Below are 20242 nucleotides of genomic sequence, written 5' to 3'. Positions count from 1 at the left end.
AAGGCTGGGCAAGCCTATATACTGTTATGGCCTATTCTTATGGCTTGTGCTGATAATTTCCAGCTTGGTGAGATTGTTAAAATCATCTTCTGGCTCTCACCCTGGAATCTCAACACAACAGTCCAAGGCAGGGTGTCTCTGAATGACATCTAGGGTTAAGACCATGACCTGAGATCGGAATCTCCAGGGGTGGAGCCCAGAATCTGCTTATAATGAGCCCTTGCCTCCCTACTAGTTGTTATATGTGCTTGTGTCGGAGGAGGGGAATCCTGACCCTCCTCAGGAGGGTGTGCAGTGCCTTTAGGTGCTCAGCCCCACCTTCTGCCACTGCCTGTACCACTGTAGGGCCACACATCTAATCTCATACACCCTGTCGGGGTTACAAGTCCTTGATTCATTGGCACCTTCCCAACATGCACTTTTTTCTATAGGATTTTGTTTGAGGCAGGAAAGAGAAACGTGTAAAGCAACTTTTCTTTAGGCTCTGAAAAAATTAAGCTCTAGTCTCAGCATGCCATCAGGGAATCTTTGTTCTCTCTCAGCATGACCTGGTGCAGGCTTGCCAGTCCCTGACACTCTGGGCAACCAGCTAAATTCCAAGCTGTGGGCAATAGTGTCATCTTCTCAGGCTTAGTAATCCTTGTCTAGCGTCAGTCCAGTGAAATGAAGATGATGTCTCCACAGTAAGCTTAGCTGCAGAGACTGTGCACTAGTGAGAAGCCCTACTGCCATCCACCTACCCTTCTACCCACAATTCTTCCATCTTTCCATTCCATCTATCCATACATCTGTCCAACAGCCACCCACCTGCCTACTTACCCACATATCCATCCACCCTTCCATTCCATCTACTCCTTCCGTCCACTCATCCACCTCTTCTATCCATCCATGCACCCTTCCAATCCATTGCCCTTCCATTCTATTCATTCTTTCCATCCATCAGCCATCCATCTATCCACCCACCTTTCCATTCCATGTATCCATTCATTCTTCCTTCCTTCCATTCATCTATCCACCCTTCCACCAATCACCCATTTATCCATTCATCTATTCATTTATTTCTCATTCATTTAATAATATTTGCTAACGAATATGTTGGACTTTTGCCAGGCTTGTGAGTGATAGAAAGATAATAAATAAATGGTCCTAATTCCCAAAGAGCTTATAGTCTAATAAAATGAATTAAGACATGTATTCAACTAAACAGAATACAGAGCAGATTGAAAGTAGCTATTATAAAGGTCCAAGGCGTTTGGGAGCTTAAGTTAGAAATTAGATTTTCAAGGCAGGTCAGTGAGGAGTAAGAGGCTCTCGGCTATCTTCTGGCCACTGAACTTTCTGGAAAGCCCCTCACTCCTCACTCCTCATCCCTTTGAGAAATCAATGCCTGGCTTCCTCTGCTGAATCACTGGGACCTTTGGAATTTTCTGTCACTTTCCCTTTACATACTTCACACAGATATAATCATACAGGGACCCAGTTCTTTGAAATTAGGAAAATGAGACCGCTGAGTGGGTAAGTGGTGCATGATCTGTGGGCCAAGGGTCGTCTCTCCTACTTGAAAGCTGCCAACTCCCTCTCCCACCCTTTCTCCCTGTATCCCCTGCTCAAACATCCTGGTCTATAAGGGTTGGGGGTGAGGGGTGCCCCAGGGCCAGGTTGGCTTGGGCTTAGGGGCTGGGCCACTCTGACAGCTAAGCTCCATGGGGGAGACTAGCTCTCAACAGGAATGCAGGAAGCCTGTGAAGTTGTTTTTTGTTTTGTTTTTTGAGTAGGCTCCACTCCCAGCATCACACAGTTTCAGGCTTCTTTTTGGCAATGCAATTTCAGAGTATATTGGTTTAAAAATAGCTTCCATGCCCAGCGCAGAGCCCAGTGCAGGGCTTGAACTCATGACCCTGAGATCAAGACCTGAGCTGGGATCAGGAGTCGAACGCTTAAATGATTGAGCCACCCAGGCACCCCTGAAGTTTGTTTTATGTGGCCTCCTTTACTTGCTCCTTATAATGCCCTTTGTCCTTGGGCAATGGGAGGGTGCTGTGGAGTATAGGCACTAACCTCCAGGAACTAACTCTTGGAGAGGGGAGTGAAGAATTGAGTTCTGCTGGGTCTAGATGTGCTTTGGTTCCATCCTGCACAGCGAGCTCTCCCCTTTCCCCCCATAATCCTGCATGGCACCTAGTGTGGAGACAGGCATGCTGTTGGACTGACGGACAGACTTCATAATTAAAAAACCCCTGAGATGCTTTGCTGTGCTCTACCCCACAGGTTAATGGAAACAGCGAAAGAAATGACCCGGGAATCCTTGCCTATCAAATGCCTTGAAGCTGTCATCCTGGGCATGTATCCTTGAAGTTATGTTTGCTCTAGTTCACTCCATAGTTGGTGGCCTCACTTTGGGGTTGACTATGCCTTCGTTTGTCCTAGACTCACAGAGAAGATGCCCGTTGTCTCCTTCTGAGAGAGTGTCTTCTCTTTAACTTTCATCTTCTGGAATTGAACCAACAGAGTTGGGCTCCTTAGATCATCGTCAGTGTAACCTGTTAGCTGAGTCCTGCATTAGGGCCAGCTCTCAGGCCAGATCCACTAGTCACAAGGAGAATTCCAACTTAGAGACCCTACAGAGAGAGCGTGATTCATTATTTTGTGCATTTATCTGGCATTGCAACAGGATAGACACTCAAGGGGAAATGGCATTAGCCAAACGCACCTCTGGGGAAAATTCTAAGAGTAGATGGTGAAGGAGACCAAGCAGTGGTGTAGAGGCTTGACTCTGCAGAACCTAGAGCTGAAACAAGGGTCTGGTCTCTCCCATACTTTCTGTTCCATTTTCTGCCTGACTCCTGGCTCCTCAACCTGAGGGGAATATGGTCCAGAAAAGCTGTGATGGCACTGACTTGGTGCTGATGGCAATAGAATACAATGTGTTAGGAGAGCAAAGAAACTTGCAGTCCTTTGGGGTGGATGGCCAGAAGGGGCAGTGCCCAAGGCAACACAGCAAGACATGAACGTGGTGGGTGGTGGTCCCAGGAAAGACCAGTTGGGTCCTTGAGTGCTGTGCTGAGAAGTGTGACCTTCCTTCAGGAGGCAACGGGCAGCCCCATGAGCTCTCTGGAGCAGAGGCACGACACCGTCAGGCGTGCATGTTAGAGAGGTGGTTCTGCAGGCAGATTGAAGGGCAGACTGGAGAAGGAGCCGGGTCTGCAAAGCTGGTTAGGAGCTGCTCCGTGAGGGAATGGTGATGCTCGAACCATGGTCCTGGTGGATGTGAGGAGTGGATGTGAGGGGACATCTAGGACATAGAATCTCCAGGACGTGGAGGCCAGCTGAGTGACAAGTTGATGAGGAAGGAGTCAACCAAGACAGGTTTCTGGATTGGGTGACAGCCTGCGGAGGACAGGCTGGAGCGATGAGGGTGACTGAGAGGTGACATATTTCGGCCTCAAAGCCATGAAGGTGGAGGAAGGAGCTGGGAGGTCATTGATGCCCGCTGTGGGCTGGTGAGCTGTCAGAGAGGAGACCGGCAAGGAGCCCACGTGTCCGCCTTGGGAAACTGGCTGGTCGGCTAACTGCCCTGCAGCCTGCTGAAGGACTCAGCGGGGAGAGTCAGATTTAAGGGGAGCCGAGTTCAGATTCGAGTGTGTTCAATTTGAGAGGCCTGGAGGAGGTCAGGGTGGGGTGTTCAGGGCGTGATGCTCAGGAGGGGGCTCCTCACTGGAAATAGAAATTGGGGAGCTGAGAGTGTTCAGGGAGCAAGAAGGGATAAAGATAAGGATGAAATCAACCTTTTTTGGTTTCATTGGACACGGTGAGCCCATGACAGAGACGAAGAAGGAAAGTCAAGAGAGGCGGAAGGAAACCCCAGAGAAAGAGGGCAGCATGAAGTCAGCGGAAGGACCGGGGGCTCAGAATCAGACTGGGGACAGTGGGACGGTGCCGTCTGTTGGCTTGGCCTCCTGCACACGTTCACGGGAAGGCGTTTCTGGCCATCTGCTGGCGCTGGTGGGCTTCCTCTGAAATGAGATCGTCCACAGGTGCCCAGGCTTGAGAGATGGGAACTTGAGCCTTATCGTGGTCCTTCCCCAAAGTTCTGTCCTCCCTCCTCCCCTCTTCCCTGCTCCTCCCAAAGGAGAGGAGATGTGTGCCTGGGGAGCCCAGCCAGAGGGCAGGACCGGGTGAAGGCAGCAGGTAGCTGCGGGGAGCGGGGGCTTCTGTGGCAGGAGTCAGCCACAGCCGTTGGGCAGAGCCTCCTGCAAGGTTAATGGGGGTGAACAGTTGCTGGGGATTTGCTGGGGGGGGAGGCAGTCAGTGAGGGAGAGCCCCAGCACAGGTCCTTCCCTGGGTGGACCAGCGACCTGCAGACTGCTGACGGATGTCTGGGTGCACCTGGGCCATCTTGCTTTACGTGGGATTTGAGGGCTACACCTGTGACTGGCCTCTGGGCTGGTCCAAATCAGAGGACGTTCTTAGTCGTATGACCCTTTAGGGAAGTGCAGGGGAGGTGGGGAAGGGTGGAGGAATGTGGCTCACACTGCTGAACGCAGGGAAATTTGACGCTTGGGCACAGACCAGAAACACCGACCCAGATTCTGAAAGTTACAGCATCTTTGTCTTTTCTCTTTGCTCTTTGTCAGCATCCCTGTGGCCTGCTTTTCCCCCCGAGCCCAGTGAAGGGCATGACTTGGCCCATCGGTCCGTGTCTCCCACAGGCCCCTCTGCAGGTCCTGGGAAACAAATGGCACCTCAGCAACTTTGAAGCAGGTCAGCTCAGCTGCTGCTTGGAAGCCCATGTCCCCTGTCTTGTCCCCTCCCTTTTTTTCTCCCGTTTGATGCTAGTCCAGGGTTCAGGATTCGCTCACGAATAGCCCCTTCTTTTGCTCTTGCTTTGCATACTTTCATGTGCTGCTGACAACAGAGACCTTTGGTTCCAAGTCACCTTCAGAATCCTGACCGCAATTCTGGGGGCCTCACTGACCCTGAAGGGAGTTAATCAGGGTACTAAAGTGTCATGGCGCATTCAAGTGATGGATTTGTTGTTAGAAGTAGATGCTGGGTGGATCTTCGAGGAGCTTGGCCAGCTACCCCCTCCTCCCTAGAAAAGTTCAGGCCACTTCCCTGCCCTTCTCTGCACTTCCTTGTCCCCTCCCTCTCCGTGCCCATTTGCTCCAGGTCCCAAGGCTTTCCTGATAGCCATAAAGATGGAGCCAATCTTAGTGATGGTGACTTGTGTCAGGATGGACCAGTGGTCTCTCCCCCCACCCATCTTCACCATGTGGCTGACACTACTTGTCCCACAAGACAAATGTCGGTATGGGCACCCCGTGGCCTCTTCTCTGCTTTCCTTCAGGATGCTGGCTTGCCTCTTGTACAGCACACACCACACTGAGGTGGTTCTTTTCAGTTTCATCAAACACCACTGATGTACACGCTGTGTAAGTTGAAGGTGAGCGGCATAATGGCTTGACCTACACATATTGTGTGTGAGTGTGGTGTTTTTCAGTGAAGTATTCATACCATAAATTTACCATTTTAATGATTTCTCAGTGTACAGTTGAGTACAGTTGAGTGAGAACATTCACGTTCTGTAAGCATGGGCACCATGCTTTGTCTTCCCCAGCTGAAATGCCGTGCCCAGTGAGCACTATTTCCCCATTCCCCCCACCTCCACCCCTGGCAACCACCATTCTACTTTGGTCTCCATGAATTTGACTACTCCAGATACCTCATAGAGTGAAATCATATAGTATTTGCCCTCTTGTGACTGGCTTATTCCGCTAAGCCTAATATCCTCAAGGTTCATTCATGTGGTAGCACATGTCATAATTTCCTTACTTTTTAAGGCTAATAACATTCCATTGTATGTATACACCACATTCTGTTTATCCATTCATCCATCCACAGCACGTGTGTTGCTTTCCCCATTTGGCTCTTGTGAACAAGAAATATCTGTTCGAGTCCCTGCTTTTAATTTTTGGGGGTACATACCTAGAAGTGCAGTTGCTGGATCATATGGCAACTCTGTGTTTGTTTCTTTTCTTTCTTTCTTTTCCTTTTTTTTTATTTTTTTTATTTTTTGAGGAACTACCATTCTGTTCATACTGTGTCCATGTTGAGGTCTGTCTCCCCAACAGGCTTCCAGAGAAGGGTTGCGTTCTTCATCTTTGGCTCCACGGCCCTACTGGTAGGCGGTCTGGCACAGGAGATATGCACCCTGGTTAAGTGTTTGTTATAATTAAAGATTCCCATTGTTCCAGCCCCAGAGAACTCAGCCCCCCAAAACAAGCAAGAATTGATGTAAGAGGACTCAGAAGGTTGTGATTTCATTCCCTTACTGCTGGTTAATCTCACATGAAGAAGTGAAGAGAAAACAGGTAACTTTTTATAGAGAAGAGCTATCTGTGCTTAAATTAAGGGCAGAGGACAAGGCTGACCTCGAGGCGGCAGGCTGGCTTCTTTAGCGTTTTTTTAAGGGTACTGGATTGGCCCCCACCGAGGCAGTCTTGTTAAGTGTAAGGAAGGTATGTTCACCTGGAGTTCATCCCTGCAGCAAGCATTGGCAAAGCACTTCTGTGTGCCAGGCCTGTGCAACGCCCACGGACGCCAGCTGGCAGGATGCAACTCCCACCCTTACGAGATGCAAACAAATAATTACAATACTGGATGATTAAACACCAAGTACTACAGGGATTCTTGGGTGGTGGAGGGAGGTCCTTAACTCATACTGAGAAAGGTCAGGGAAGGGGGTAAGGGGGGAGGGGATGGCACTGAGGCTGTTCCAGCCAGGGTGCCGCCCATTAGAAGATAAGCCCACAACATCCTTCTCACTCATGATTTTTACGAGACCCCAAAGATCTTTGCCAGGTTTGACTCCCCTGCATCAGAAGGCTTCTGTGTGAGTGAAGCCATAAAAGAAGTCATACTACAATAGGGGGCATCGTGTAGTGCACAGAGGGCATTTAGTGGCATTTTGTTGAAAGTTTCGTAGGTCACTTGGTCTCTCAGTTTTGTAATGTAAAGGTTACTTAAAAGTCATTTGAGACTTTCACTTATATGTGACTTCACACTATGAGGGAATATATGTGCCAAGGGTACAAGTGTGGATTCTTTATGGTCTTGGAATAGCCTTCAAAAATGTCTTGGGTTGACTGTAGGTCCATGGGCTAGTCCCGGGTATGGGTTTAATGAAACTGGACAAAGGAATAATGAGCAGGGGCTGAATGGTGGCAGGACTTTGGTAAGGGATTTGGACCAAGTCTGGAGAAGATGAGAGACAGTGAAAACTGAAGCAGAAGAGTTGACACATGCCAAATTCGGGCTTGAATAAAACATTCAGGCGTTTGTGTGGAAAGTACATTGGAGTGGGGCAAGAAATAGCGAAGACACTCTCAGAGAGTAGAGAACCGTACCTACTGACCAAGTACTTACCATGCAGAAACCACCTCGTGGAGCGCCTGGATTATGATTTACCTTAGAAACACCCTGGAGTCACCAATGGTTTGTAGCAGAAAAGTGACACCATGAGTTTTCAGCATCTCTCTCCAGAAATACTGGCTCCTTGCTGGAGTATCCTGGGATTTTGAGATGGGCTTGAGCTTGTGGTACTTCTTGTCCATCCCTCCAGCATGTGGAGTCTGTGGGGGTAGTTACTTGATACTGCCCCCTGTGGGATTGCTGGTCCCTAAACAATATGACAGTGAGAGACGAGGTTGCCCAATCCAAATGGGCTGATAGGTAGAGAAAGCCAATCTTAATACCAGGTGCATTGGGGAATGAGGTTTGGGTGTTGGAGGCAGCTTTCTGTGTGGTACCCATGGCTGTTGGCATGGGTGTGCTGGGACCCATGAGAGGAGCAGATGAGGGACAGACGTGACTTGTTCTGATGCCTTCCCATCCAGATAATCAGCCAGTCTATTTCTTTTATGGCTCACTGCCTTGCCTTGATTCTGGTTTTCATTTCTCTCCTGGAACATTGCAGAAACCTTCAATTTCTGCTCTGTCCCACAAATGCCCGCCAGAATTAAATGTCTGAGAACATCATTCTGATTACAGAAAAAAAGCCTTTAATACTCACATGCCCTGTAGAAAACCAAGGGAGGGGTAAAGGTCATTGTTTTGTTTTGCATTTATCTAATTACTAAAGTGGAAGGCAAGTTTTTCTCATTGCCCTGTTTTAATTTGGCTTCAGCATGCACCGTATAATAAGGTACTCAAAGATACTGAGTGAATAATTTTTATTTATTTACTTATTTATCTATCTATCTATTTATTTAAAAAAGATTTTTATTTATTTATTCATGAGAGACACACATAGAGAGGCAGAGACACAGGCAGAGGGAGAAGCAGGCTCCATGCAGGGAGCCTGACATGGGACTCGATCCCTGTCTCCAGGATCAGGCCCCGGGCTGAAGGTGGCACTAAACCACTAAGCCACCTGGGCTCCCCCAGAGTGAATCATTTTTAAAAGGATTAGTCTGGAAAGGTAAGATATGGGCCTGCACAGAGATAGAGGGACGGACACTTACTTTGCCCATATGGGCCACTTCCCTTCCTGGGAGGGGTCCAAGCTCTGAATTTTCAAGGCCTCCTTTCTCTTCCTTGACTCAGATGGTCTAAGATACCTAACCAATGGACAGCCTTCCATCGAGCGATTCCCCATCAGCTTTAAAACCTACTTCTCAGGAAACTACTTTCACCATGTTGTGCTGGGGATTTATTGCAATGGCCGCTATGGCTCACTGGGCATGAGCCGAAGGGCTGAGCTGATGGACAAGCCGTTGACCTTTCGGACTCTCAGTGACCTCATCTTTGACTTTGAAGACTCCTACAAGAAGTACCTGCACACAGTCAAGAAGGTCAAGATTGGGCTGTATGTCCCCCACGAGCCTCATAGCTTCCAGCCCATAGAGTGGAAGCAGCTAGTCCTCAATGTCTCAAAGATGTTGAGGGCCGACATAAGGAAGGAGCTGGAGAAATATGCCAGGGACATGAGAATGAAGGTAGGTGCTAGGAGGGCGAATGAGTGACACAAGAGTGTTCCATTCCCACCCTCTCTGTCTCCCTCTTGCCTCGTGCCCCACGTTTCTGGGATGGTCAAAAAAGCCTCTTGAGGTTATCTTGCTTCGTAGCCACCCTATTAAAACAAAAAAATGTAAACCATCTGCTATTTGACATGGACAATTAAAGCTTCTCTTTGTATGTACTGCTTCAAAAACGAACTAAAGTCAATTTAGATGTTATCGTTAAAGCAATGTCTTGGCCTCTACTTCCTCCTATGAAATCAAATCTAAAATGTTACTTACTCATTTTAGATTAAGGCTCTAGTCTTGTTTTGTTTTAGTGTTTATAATAGGATGACCGGTCCTCCCAGTTTGCCTGAATCAGGGGGGTTTCCTAGGCCATGCAATTTTTGGCACTTAAAACCAAGAAGAAAAAAAAACAAAAACAAAAAAACAAGAAGGCCCTGGGCACACGAGGGGGAGCGGGTCACCCTGCTTTCTAATTTTTCACTGAGTCGCCTTATATCTCTGAATTGCAATGCATTTTGGCATGAAATTCTGACCTGATGTCAAAATAACAAAGAAGCATTCACTGTGCTGGCTTCATATAAACTGTACTCATAAGCCCTTCTTCCTTCTATCATGTCACTGCCATGGTGATATGATGGCTGCTTGTCCTCGTCCCTCTAGGCCTTATGGAGTCACTGAAAGAAAACCTGTGTGTACCCTGAGGACCACCAGGGAAAGAGATTTTGCTGACCTCAGCCTTGGTTCTGTTTAGCTCCTGGAGACTTGTCCTCTTCACCGTGAGGGACCTGGAGAGGAAATTCTTGACCATTGAAAGCACTCTGTTCCTGTGGGTGGGGTGGGAGGGTCAGAGGGAGACGAGCTGGTTACTAGGGGCAATGTAGATGGGGCTTTGCCTTCATGGGATAGCACCGAGCCCCAGATGCAGCCCCAGGTGGCTGAGGCATCGGGCTCTGCTCCTCTGCTGTGGAAGGGGGGCACAAAGTCATCATTGCAGCCTCTGGGAGGGGGTACTTTGCTCCTTGCAGGTGCAGACCGAGCGATCCCCCTTGAAGTCTTCCAACTTGGTACCATCTAAGCCCTGCAGTCATGGCAGGTGGGGGGCTGAGATGCTGTAGGAGGATGTGGGAGTGGTTCCCTTGCGGAGCCGGTGTGGTAACTCCCCACATCTCTTTCAGATCCTGAAACCTGCAAGTGCCCATTCTCCAACCCAAGTGAGAAGCCGGGGGAAATCCCTGTCCCCCCGAAGGAGACAGGCGAGCCCCCCGAGACGGCTCGGCAGGAGAGACAAATCGTGAGTAGTGTTACCTCTTCCCCAGCTAAAGGCCCAACACACATATCCGGGGCGGGGGGGGCGGGGTTGTCCTGGCCTGAGGGGACAAACCTCTGTCCTGCGTGGCATCTGAAGCAGACGGAGCTCTCTAAGAGGACCGGCCCGCATTCAGGGGGCATCCCTGTGGAGAAGGATCCACTATGCACGTGACTCCCCTTGCTCTGACGTCACCGCTGTCAGTTATGGACTCAGATCAAGGGACAAGCTCCGGACTGCAAGAGATTGAAGGATATCCCCAAATCCTGGCAGTGTGGGAGGAGCAATGGATTTAGAATTAGGAAGCCTGGGTCTGGAGCTGAGTCGGGTCCTTGTGAGCTACATGATGTTAGGCTTACGTTCCCTTAGCCAGAAGATGGGATGGTTAGAACTGATGAAACTTCCCTAAAACCCTGTAGCCCTCTGTGCAGAAATCAGCAGAAATCATGACCATTCTTTGGATCATGGCATCAGAAATACCCACAGGCTCATCCTCTTCCTTGCTGACTCTCCTCCTCTCTGTCTTAGCTCTGAGGCTGGTGATTCCCACCTACTTTTGAAGGTCAAAATGAACCGCTTGGGAAATGACAGATTGGAGAAACTGAGGAAGCCCAGAGTAACCAGTGATAATCCCCTGGCAAATATTTGGGCCATAATTATACAGGGGGAAAAACACCACTTTTCTTCATACCAGCAACATGCTGGGTCACAGTAGGCTCTCGCCCTGCCAGGGACCGTGGGGTTCAGTGGATGGAGGCCTAGGGTGAGCCCAGCTCTGCCGCCCATGTTAGCTTTGTGGCCTGGGCAAAGCTTTTAGGAACCTTAGTTTGCTCCTCCGTCAAAGAGGACAAGAATGCTTTCCCTGCCTGTCTCTCAAGGAGCCGTAAGATCAACTTAGAAGATGTAGTGAGGGCGATTAGCTCTTGGTGAACTGCTTTTCACACGCATGTTATTGTTGTCACATCAATCCTGTAGACTAAGGAAGGAGAGTTTGAGTCTTCACTTTCAAGATTGATTTTATTTATTTATTTATTTATTTATTTATTTATTTATTTATTTATTTATTTATTTATGATAGTCACACACACACAGAGAGAGAGAGAGAGGCAGAGACACAGGCAGAGGGAGAAGCAGGCTCCATGCACCGGGAGCCCGACGTGAGATTCGATCCCGGGTCTCCAGGATTGCGCCCTGGGCCAAAGGCAGGCGCTAAACCGCTGCGCCACCCAGGGATCCCGAGTCTTCACTTTCAAAGGAAGAAACCAGAACACAAGTCTTGTTATCTTGTGTTGTCTTGTATCTGGTCAGTGATGGGACAGGGGCTGGAACGCAGGTCTCCTGGCTCTGGGAAGGTGGCGGGGGAGGGAAGTGTGGATTCTGGTTTTGGAAGAATAGGACAGGACCAAGTGTTGTGCGTTCTGAGGAAGATTCCCTGTTGTCTCCACCCTCTTTCCCACTCCCAAACCCAGGGTGCAGAACTTACAGCCAGAAGGTATTGGCTGAGATAACTGGGGTCCAGGCTTTGAAAGGGGAGGGGAGAAAAGGGTAGAGGGGGGGTGTTGGGAGCTCCTGCAACAAGAGAAGCTGGAAAACATGGAGGCTTCAGCATGGCTTTGTCCTTTCAGGGAGCGAGATGGCTTTGGATCTTTTGTACATGCCCCTGACCCTAATCCTGCCTCTGCTGCTGACTACTGCCCTTGCCTTTTGACCCTGACCTTCACCCCAACCCTATCTCTCCCCCACTCTGATGCAGTCATCCATTCATTGGCATCCCTGAACAAAGTAGCAGTTGTCTCAGAGGGCTGCGCACATGTGAACCCTTCCCAGAGGGTCACGGAGCATAGAGCCAGTGACCCAGAAGTAGGAATCTGGTTACTCAAAAAGCAGAGGAGGGGCCCTTTTCTCTGGTTTGTTAGCTTTCCTGTCCCAGGAGGTTAAGTCTTCCCTTAGGAGCTCCCAGTCTGCCGCAGACATTGAGCGGTCCATAAAGCCTTGCTTTTCCCTCTAAACCCTAAAGTCCTGAGCATACCACCTGATGGATTCATGCACGGAATGGCAGTGTGGGTTATTTGGACCATGCTTGTTACATGCATTTTACTTGCATCCCCAGGAACTTTGCAGTCCAAGGCATGTTAAGTTTTTAACCAGAAAAAGTTAACCGTGAGTGTCCAGAGATGGCAAAGCCAGCAGGATCTCAGACACGGGTCATGGAGACAGAAATCAGATGCCACACTAGGTGGTGGTGGTCTGAGAACAGTAGAGGAAGAAAGTGCATTTGAGCCTGGTCTGTGGGATTTGAGCCACTTGTCCGGCATCCCAGGCGAGCGTCCTACAAGCAGCTGAGAATGCAGAGCTGAGTTTGAGGAATAGAGATAATGACATTAGAGCCATCTACTTAGAAGTGACAGTTGGAGCCATAGCTGGCTAAGTCGGTGAGGAAGGAAGGAAGCACTGGCAGGCCCTGAGTAGCCCAGAGGAAGAAGGACCAGAACAGGAGACGGGGAAGGAATAGGCGGAGACTATGGACCAGGAGTGTGAAGGGGCGTCTGCACCTGCAGGAGCCAGCTGTTAAGATCATAGGAGCAAAGGAAGGAGGAAAATAAGGGAGAGTTTAAGGTCATGTAGAAGAGGGTAGAAAAGGCATTACGTGGCGTTTATCCTGCGGGGGAAGGAGGTGCGCCGTGAGGTGGGAGTGAGGAAGAGCGGGTGGGTTTTCTGCGTGGGGTGGAGAAGGGGCTGCATGCAGTCTGAAGGCCCATCTGAGGACAGATGGAAGGATCCTACGCCCTGTTCTCAAAGTTGAGCAAGCACAGAACCCTCAGAGGGCTTGTTAAAACAGACTGCGGGGCCCCTTCCCCCAGTGTTTGTGATTCAGCAGATCTGGATGGGGCTCCAGAACCTGCTCTTCTGGCAAGTTCCCAGGTGATGCAGATGCTGCTGGCCCAGGGACCACTCTTGGAGAGCCACAGTTTGCTCAGTCAGGATGCGAGAACTGATTTGGGGGTTGGCTCTAAAAACAGCAGCAGAATGTCAGGGTGCAGGCACCCCAGTCTGCTGAGGGGGGCAGATGAGGCTGAGTGTGATTCCGGGCCTCAGCTCTGCCCGGCCTGCCTGGGCCTCTGGAGACCGAGGTGCTGAGGTGAAGGCTGTGACCCTGGCCTCACTGCCATGGTTGGGCTCCACCGAAGACACTTTGGGAAGGGCCTGTCTGGTCCTTCTAGGGGCCAAGCAGAGAAACTGGTTTTCAGTTCCCGCCAGGCCATGTCCATACCCTAATCTCTGGCTACTTTGTCACAGCCAAGGCAAGCGACCACGCCTGCGCCTGCAGAGGACAGCTCTTAAACTGCCGCAGTTGTGAGTCCAAAGCCACCTTCTAGTGCCAGGTCCCCATGGGCCCTTGCCCCTCCTGTCGGCCCAGAGGCATGAAGTAGGCCTGGGGATGGGGAGAAAGTCAGTAGGGAGAGGGCAGTCATCACCGGAGGGGTCAGGAAGAAAGACCTGCAGGAAGATGGGGGTTCAGTGCCATCCCCCACTTCCCTCCACGTCCCGAAGTTGATCCCAGCCCCAGCAGGCAGGCCCCAGGAGCACAGAGGTGATGACAGCTTGTGGTTCAGTGAAAACATAAACTTCTCCAAAATGGCGAAGAGTAGTTGCAACCAGTTCCGGAACCCCCCAGACCCTTATCCTGTCCCCACAGCCCTTTCTCCTGGGCACAGCACTGGTTCCCAGGAGTCTTCCTCTATCAACTCCCCCTAGTGGGTCAGGGATTTTCTTTTTCACAACCGGGGGAGGGTGGCTTTGGAAGAGTTTAACCATCAAGGGAGCCCAGGTGGCTTTCAGGTTTCTGCGGACCACTTGACATGAGCCAATCCAGGAAGACCATAACCGTCCTTGGTAGTCGAAGCCCCTACCACTTCTTTTCCCAGTTTCGAGGTCAGGAGGGGAATCTAGAGGGCGGGCATCTTGGCTGAAGTTTCAAGTGAACTGAGGTGTTACAAGGTGTCCCTGATTCCTCCTAAACCCCACCTTCTGGGTTGCAGGTCTGGGTAAGGGATTACAGGGACCAGAGGGGCCAGAGAGGCAAGGGTGGAAAGTTAAATGGAGGGCTGCGTGAGGAAGGGGTACAGAAAGGACGGAAGCTCTGAGCCCTCCCTCCCCCTCCAGATCCCAGGTCCCACCATTGCCATAGACTAGACACCAGGACACCCTGGTTCCTAGAGGTATGTCTGGAGAGGAGCAGCTTCTCAGCTTCTACCCATGGCCTTCACCAAGCAGGCTGTTCTCTAGGTACTCTTGACTTGATGAGGAAACAAGAAAGGGACACATCTGGTTGTGACCCAATAACTCCACTAAAATTCTGGGCATCGTACGGTAGAATGGCCAGGGACTAGGGAGGGTTTGGTGGCCCTGTCACCGTGTTATTTTCCCAGCATTACACAAGACCATCAAATCATTTCTAAATGTGTTGGGTGCCATAATGAAGCTTGGGAGTGGCCCAGAGGGTGGAATATTACCATAACAGGCAAGAGGCCCAGCAGCTGTGGGGTCCCAGCCCCTTTCTGTGCCGGGATAATTTTAGTGGCTTTTTATCCCTGTCAACCTCATGCCTACAGCCGGAGCTACTTGTAGCCCTGCATTCCTCTCCATTTTTGCACTTGTCTGAATAATCCTTCTGGAAAGGAGGATCAGTGTCACTGGGTTGACAGAAGAGTCAGCTGGGAGGGAGGGCAAGCAGCAGAGCCTGCCCTAGTGTCAGCCAAGGCAAGGTTTCAAGAGGGAAGCAGGGACTCTCCCACCCTCCGCCCACAGTCCTATGTCATACTCTGCTCCCCTCCCTGAAGCCCCCTCCACACAGAGCAGTCACATTGTTCCGTGTGGTTCTAAAAGAGACAGGGAGACCGAGGTTGAGGTCTACATTGAAAAGACCTGCTGTGAACCTCTACCGGTTGCTTCCCCATGCCGGGCCTGGGTCCCCTTGCAGCTCTTGGCTGAGGGCGGTCGCAGTGCTTCTCCACGGCAGCCAGGAAGGACATCCTCGGGGCACAAGGGTTAGAAATGAAGTAGGGGGGCAAGTTTTTGCTTATAACCATGACCGGTCCCAGAGGGGGTGCCAGGGATGGTAAACCCCCTGCAAAGCTCGTGCTCCCCCATTAAGAACCTTTCCACCTAAAATGCCAACAGTTCCCCTGCTGAGAACCACCGATGCTCCTTGGGGTCCTTTTTGTCTCTGACAGTCCACACCTCTTGGCTTACAGTGTTGGCCTCGATCTGGGAGCATAGGCTTGAGCGGACAGTGGTTTTCTGGCTGGGCTGCCTGTGTCAGCATGAAAGCCGCTCATGCCAATTGGAGTGACTACGTGGAACATTCTTCGCAAGTGGGGCAAGAGTCCCTAAGGACCCCTGGGAAGTCTTTGTTCTCCCTCCGCTTTTGGACTCCTCTTTCCCCCTTCTTGACCCTCCTCTGCTCTTCTTGGCTATTTATGATTCTCTTCTTTCCTTTTTCTTTCTCTCTGATTCCCCGTCTTGGTCATCTGTCCCTGTGGTGGTTTGTGGCTTTAGGGGCCTTTCCTCACCCTGCTGGAGACCCTCAGGGTCACAGAGGTTACTAAGCCCCATCTTAAGATAAGGTCTCCTTTCACTGCTGGCCCCAAGCTAGACAAAGGAGTTCCTGCTCCATTCTGTCTTGAAGGATTGCAACGATGCCTCCGGGCAATTGCTCCGGAGTGAGGCCAGGAAGTCATGATGAGGTCATAGAGAATCCATTTGATTCCGTGGCCTAATCCCGTGGAAGATATTTTGAATGAGGATCAAGAAGGCATTCCATTCTCCTTTGATCCTAGATGAGAAAATGTCCCCAAAGGTGAAAAGGAGGTAATTTCCTTAGCAAGGAAGTAGAGGGGAAGCAAAAGATAGATAGATAGATGATAGATAGATAGATAGATAGATAGATATAGAGATAAAAATAAAAAAAATAAAAGGAAATAAAAGGATGACTGTGGAAGGAGAGAGAGAGAAGTAAGCCCTCCTGGATGATGGGGAATTTCCTTCTAGGAGCTCAGACAAAGTAGTTTCTTTTTTTTTTTTTCTTTTTCTTTTTTTTAAATATTTTATTTATTCATGAGAGACACACACAGAGAGAAGCAGAGACCCAGGCAGAGAGAAAAGCAGGTCCCATGCGGGGAGCCCGATGTGGGACTTGATCCCGGGATTCCAGGATCACGCCCCGGGCCCAAGGCAGTTGCTCAACCACTGAGCCACCCAGGCATCCCACAAAGTAGTTTCCAACTCAGTTTAGCTTCCCTGGGATTTTTATAGGGTCTGGGATCCCTGGGGATGCTTGTAAAAACCAGGACGGATGATGAGCCTTATCAGCAAAGACAACATGACCCGAGGGAGCAAGAGCCTCTTGGAGGTCCTAGAGAGGTTCTCAGCAAGGACAGGAAGCTGTGCCCTGGAATCTCCAACAGTGGCCTGTGGCTCTCCGGCTCTGGCCAGAGCCTCCTATCTAGGGAGGTCTTGCCAGAAGGGGCAGGGCCTGGAGAATCTCCTCTGAGCCCATTCTCTTGGGCTGAGGCCTGTCTGCTTACACAGCAACTTCAGCTGTCTTCCCACCCCCCCCTCAACCCCCTACCCCCCCACCATCTGGCAACTGCCAGCAGGGTTCCTGCTGTCCTAGGAAGTAGGGAATATGCACAGGGAGCAGGACTGGCTTGGAATGAGGGTGACAAGTGGGAAGAAATCGTCCCTCCTCCTGTGGCCCTCCAGCTGAGGCCTACCGAGACAGGTCCTAAGTCCTAAATCAGTGCCCAGCCTGACCCACTTCCTGCCAGACTAGACAGGAGAGAAGGGTCCAGGGTCTTTGCCTGAACTTGTAAATGCTGGGCCGGCCCCATGCCTGATTTAATCTGTTCCACACCCTTAGTACTGAGGACCGAGCAGTCAGTGTTAGAGTTGCACCCTTACTGCATATACCTTTCTAGAACCCCAAGTCCACAAGGAATATAGCTAAACTGGTCCCTGTGGGTGTGCTTGTGTGTGCTGGTGAGTGGGTGAACCCATGGGCAATGCACTGCCCACCCCAAGGGGCCGTGACCTCAGGGGGACAGGAGTAAGAAGCGTGAATAGGCCGGTGGCCCATGCCTCCCAATCAGGCAGCCCTGAACTGGACACAGATGGGCTGCGTCCCCCAAAGTATCTCCTACTCATTCGGGAGAAGCAAGAGTTAAACATCCATCAGAAGAAAGGGAATGGACTTTGGGTCCAGTTAGAGCAGGAGCTGCTGTTTGTCCTGGTATAACCCCAAGACCTACAAGGTACTTGGCACAAAGTGTTATTTAACAAACTGTTTTGGGTGAGTAAGTAGAAAGCAAGTTGCAGGCGTTTTGTTCTCCCGGCTGCTGCTCAGGCCCCCGATCTCTGCTCCCCAGCAACTGCTTGGGGTGGGGGCAGGAGGTGTGCCAGACGCGGGCCGTAGTCAGAGGTGCAGAAAAGGGATGGGGGGCTGACGGGGAGCCCTGTAGGCTTTCCCTCCACTTTACTGCTTCCTCTCTTAAACCCAGTCTCACACAGACACAGCAGCTGGTATGCTCAGCCCTAGCACGTGCTGTCCCCACTTTGGTCCTCCACATGCTGCCGTGAGCTCTCGGGTTCTGAGGTTCCTTATGGCTTCACTGACACCAACCTAGAACCTAGCCACGCTCCTCCTGGGCACGGAGGCTGCCTCGGGGTGTCTGCGAGACTCGAGGTGCCACGTGGCACACCTAGGAGAGAGTTTGCTCTCCCCAGACCGTCAAGGTTTAGGAAGCAGTGGCGAATACTACTAGTTTTTTATATATGTACATTTGGGTCAAGTCGATGAATCACAAGCCTTATAAAATGGAGACAAACTGCAACACTCAGAGACCCCTGTCTCCCCCCAGCTGCCTAGAACCAAAGATCACATTGAAAATCTAGAGTGTGAGGCCTCTGGCTGGCTCACTTGGTACAGCATGGGACTCTTGATCTAGGGTCGTGAGTTCAAGTCCCACGTGGGGAGTCGAGATTACTTAAAAAAAAAAAAAGCCACAAATCCAGAGGGTGAATTTCCACCATGTGGCATAAGGATGGAAAACAAGGTTTCCCTGCTACAGAATATCTTCTCTATGGAGCCACCATCCTGTCTTCCTCAACCTACCTCCCCTCTGCTGTAGTTGGCTCTAGGAATGTAGGCCTGAGGTTGGGGTTAAGGGGACACCTGGGACCAGGCCATCAAGCCGTCACCCTAAGTCACCCTGGATATGTTTACACGACAACAGACGAGGCTGGGATTATTCATTTGTGTGTGGAGAGAAGTGCCCCCTCCTTCCATCCACAGAGTCCTCTTCAAGTCCCCGACCCTGCTGCCCCTAAAACAGAAGGTGGGCTGAGGATAGGAACATCCTTCAATAGGAAGATCCTCTGTGATCTTCCCTTTTTTCTGGACTGGGGAGGGGTTCAGAGAAATATATTGTTCAGTCTAAAGTAATAACCGTGATCCGATGAGAGGTTCTGGGCAAGTGCAGATCCAGCTGAATCATCATCCCGGTGCTTGTGTCTCTTAAAAATAAATCCTTTTGCAGAATTCTAATTATAGCCAGGGGAGCACTTGGAAGAGGTCTCTCCACACGCAGGCTCACCCAGCTCTGGCCCTGAGACAAGCTGGCCAGGAGGGAACAGGATTTCTGGCTGGGGTCCACCGGCAGGTGGCAGGATGTGATAATCCCCTTCTGCCCTTCACCAGGCCAGGAAATTGTAGCCAGTATCGCGGTGAGAGAAAAGGGTTTCCTCTTTCAGGCAGTTCACTGGGGCTCTCAGTTGAACTCCTTTTCTGCCAGTATTAACCTTTCGTTCTTCCCTTGGTTCTGGATACCTAGGAGGAGTGGAGAGAGGGGGCTACCAAGGAAGGGGACAATCTAGTCCCTCTCCTTCGGAAGCCCTCAAGCTTTCTGTTGTTCCGGGGCCACATTTAGCTTTTCAAAGAGGCAGCTTCCCCGAGTGGCTTTCAGAGGTTAGGTAAAGCCTCTCCTGTACAGACCAAAAAAAAAAAAATTTTTTTTTCTTCCTACTTGTTAGTGCTTGGAATGTCATGGGGGTGACTTGAATTCCTGCCTTAGTGCTTTGTTTAAAATAGCCCATGATAAGGGTAACATAATGAGCCCCCTATCAGCCATTTACATGCTAGTGAGAACTTGACCCAAGTTTATTGAGAAGTACAGGCTGTTCAACAGTAGGGCTTCGTAGCTGAATTTGACTTGATCTCTGTGCTCAATTTGTCCAGTCCCTGAGGCAGGCCTAAGGATTATGAACCTGCAGGATTCTTTAGCAGATGTGCCCGAGAAAATGCCCTAGCATATAGGGGGCAAGGAGTAATGCATTGTGAGGGAAGAAGTCAGAAAATGCTTCATGGGAGAAGTGGTGTTTGGGTTGGACCTTGAAGGGATGACAAGACATGCAGGGAGCCCGATGCGGGACTCGATCCCAGGACCCCAGGATCACTCCCTGAGCCGAAGGTAGATGCTCACCTGCTGAGCCACCTGGGCGTCCCCAAATGTGACTTATATCTGGTTAGGGAAAGTATGCTCGTGTAGTTCTACAACCAGGAAAGGGAGTGTGGAGATTATATTTTAATTGCTCTAGGAAATGACCTCCACGTAATCCTTTTTAAAGCGACGAATGCACAGGGATACTTCAAGCTCATCCTGTGGCGAATGATTTTTTTTTGTTTTTTGATTGCTGGATTTTCTGAAATTGGGGCATGTTGAGGAGGGCAGAAGTAGATTTGCCTTTCTAACCACACTGGCCTCAGGGTGATGCTCACTTTAGGGGGTCTGCCTGAAGGAGAAAATCCCATATTAGCTGTTTGAAAGGATGACCCGCCTCAGGCAAGCAAACA

General features: G+C 50.4%; 1 protein-coding gene across 4 annotated transcripts in view; it reads left to right on the top strand.

Moving 5' to 3' along the window:
• The window catches only part of VASH2 (vasohibin 2), a 38970-nt gene that overhangs the window by 13359 nt on the left and 5369 nt on the right, over nt 1-20242 (top strand). For 2 of the 4 annotated variants that reach the window (XM_077902162.1, XM_077902161.1), the window contains exons 4-7: nt 1459-1515; nt 2269-2343; nt 8615-8996; nt 10202-10317. In XM_077902162.1, coding sequence (XP_077758288.1) covers nt 1459-1515; nt 2269-2343; nt 8615-8996; nt 10202-10317 — 630 coding nt within the window. The remainder of the gene's footprint in view (nt 1-1458; nt 1516-2268; nt 2344-8614; nt 8997-10201; nt 10318-20242) is intronic. The other 2 variants (XM_077902164.1, XM_077902163.1) reach the window with 1 other exon arrangement.

The sequence above is a fragment of the Canis aureus genome, chromosome 6 (genome assembly GCF_053574225.1).
Source record: "Canis aureus isolate CA01 chromosome 6, VMU_Caureus_v.1.0, whole genome shotgun sequence".
In the NCBI taxonomy this organism is placed as follows: Eukaryota; Metazoa; Chordata; class Mammalia; order Carnivora; family Canidae; genus Canis; species Canis aureus.
The sequence above is the reverse complement of the archived record's forward strand: the minus strand, read 5'-3'. Positions and strand labels throughout refer to the sequence as shown.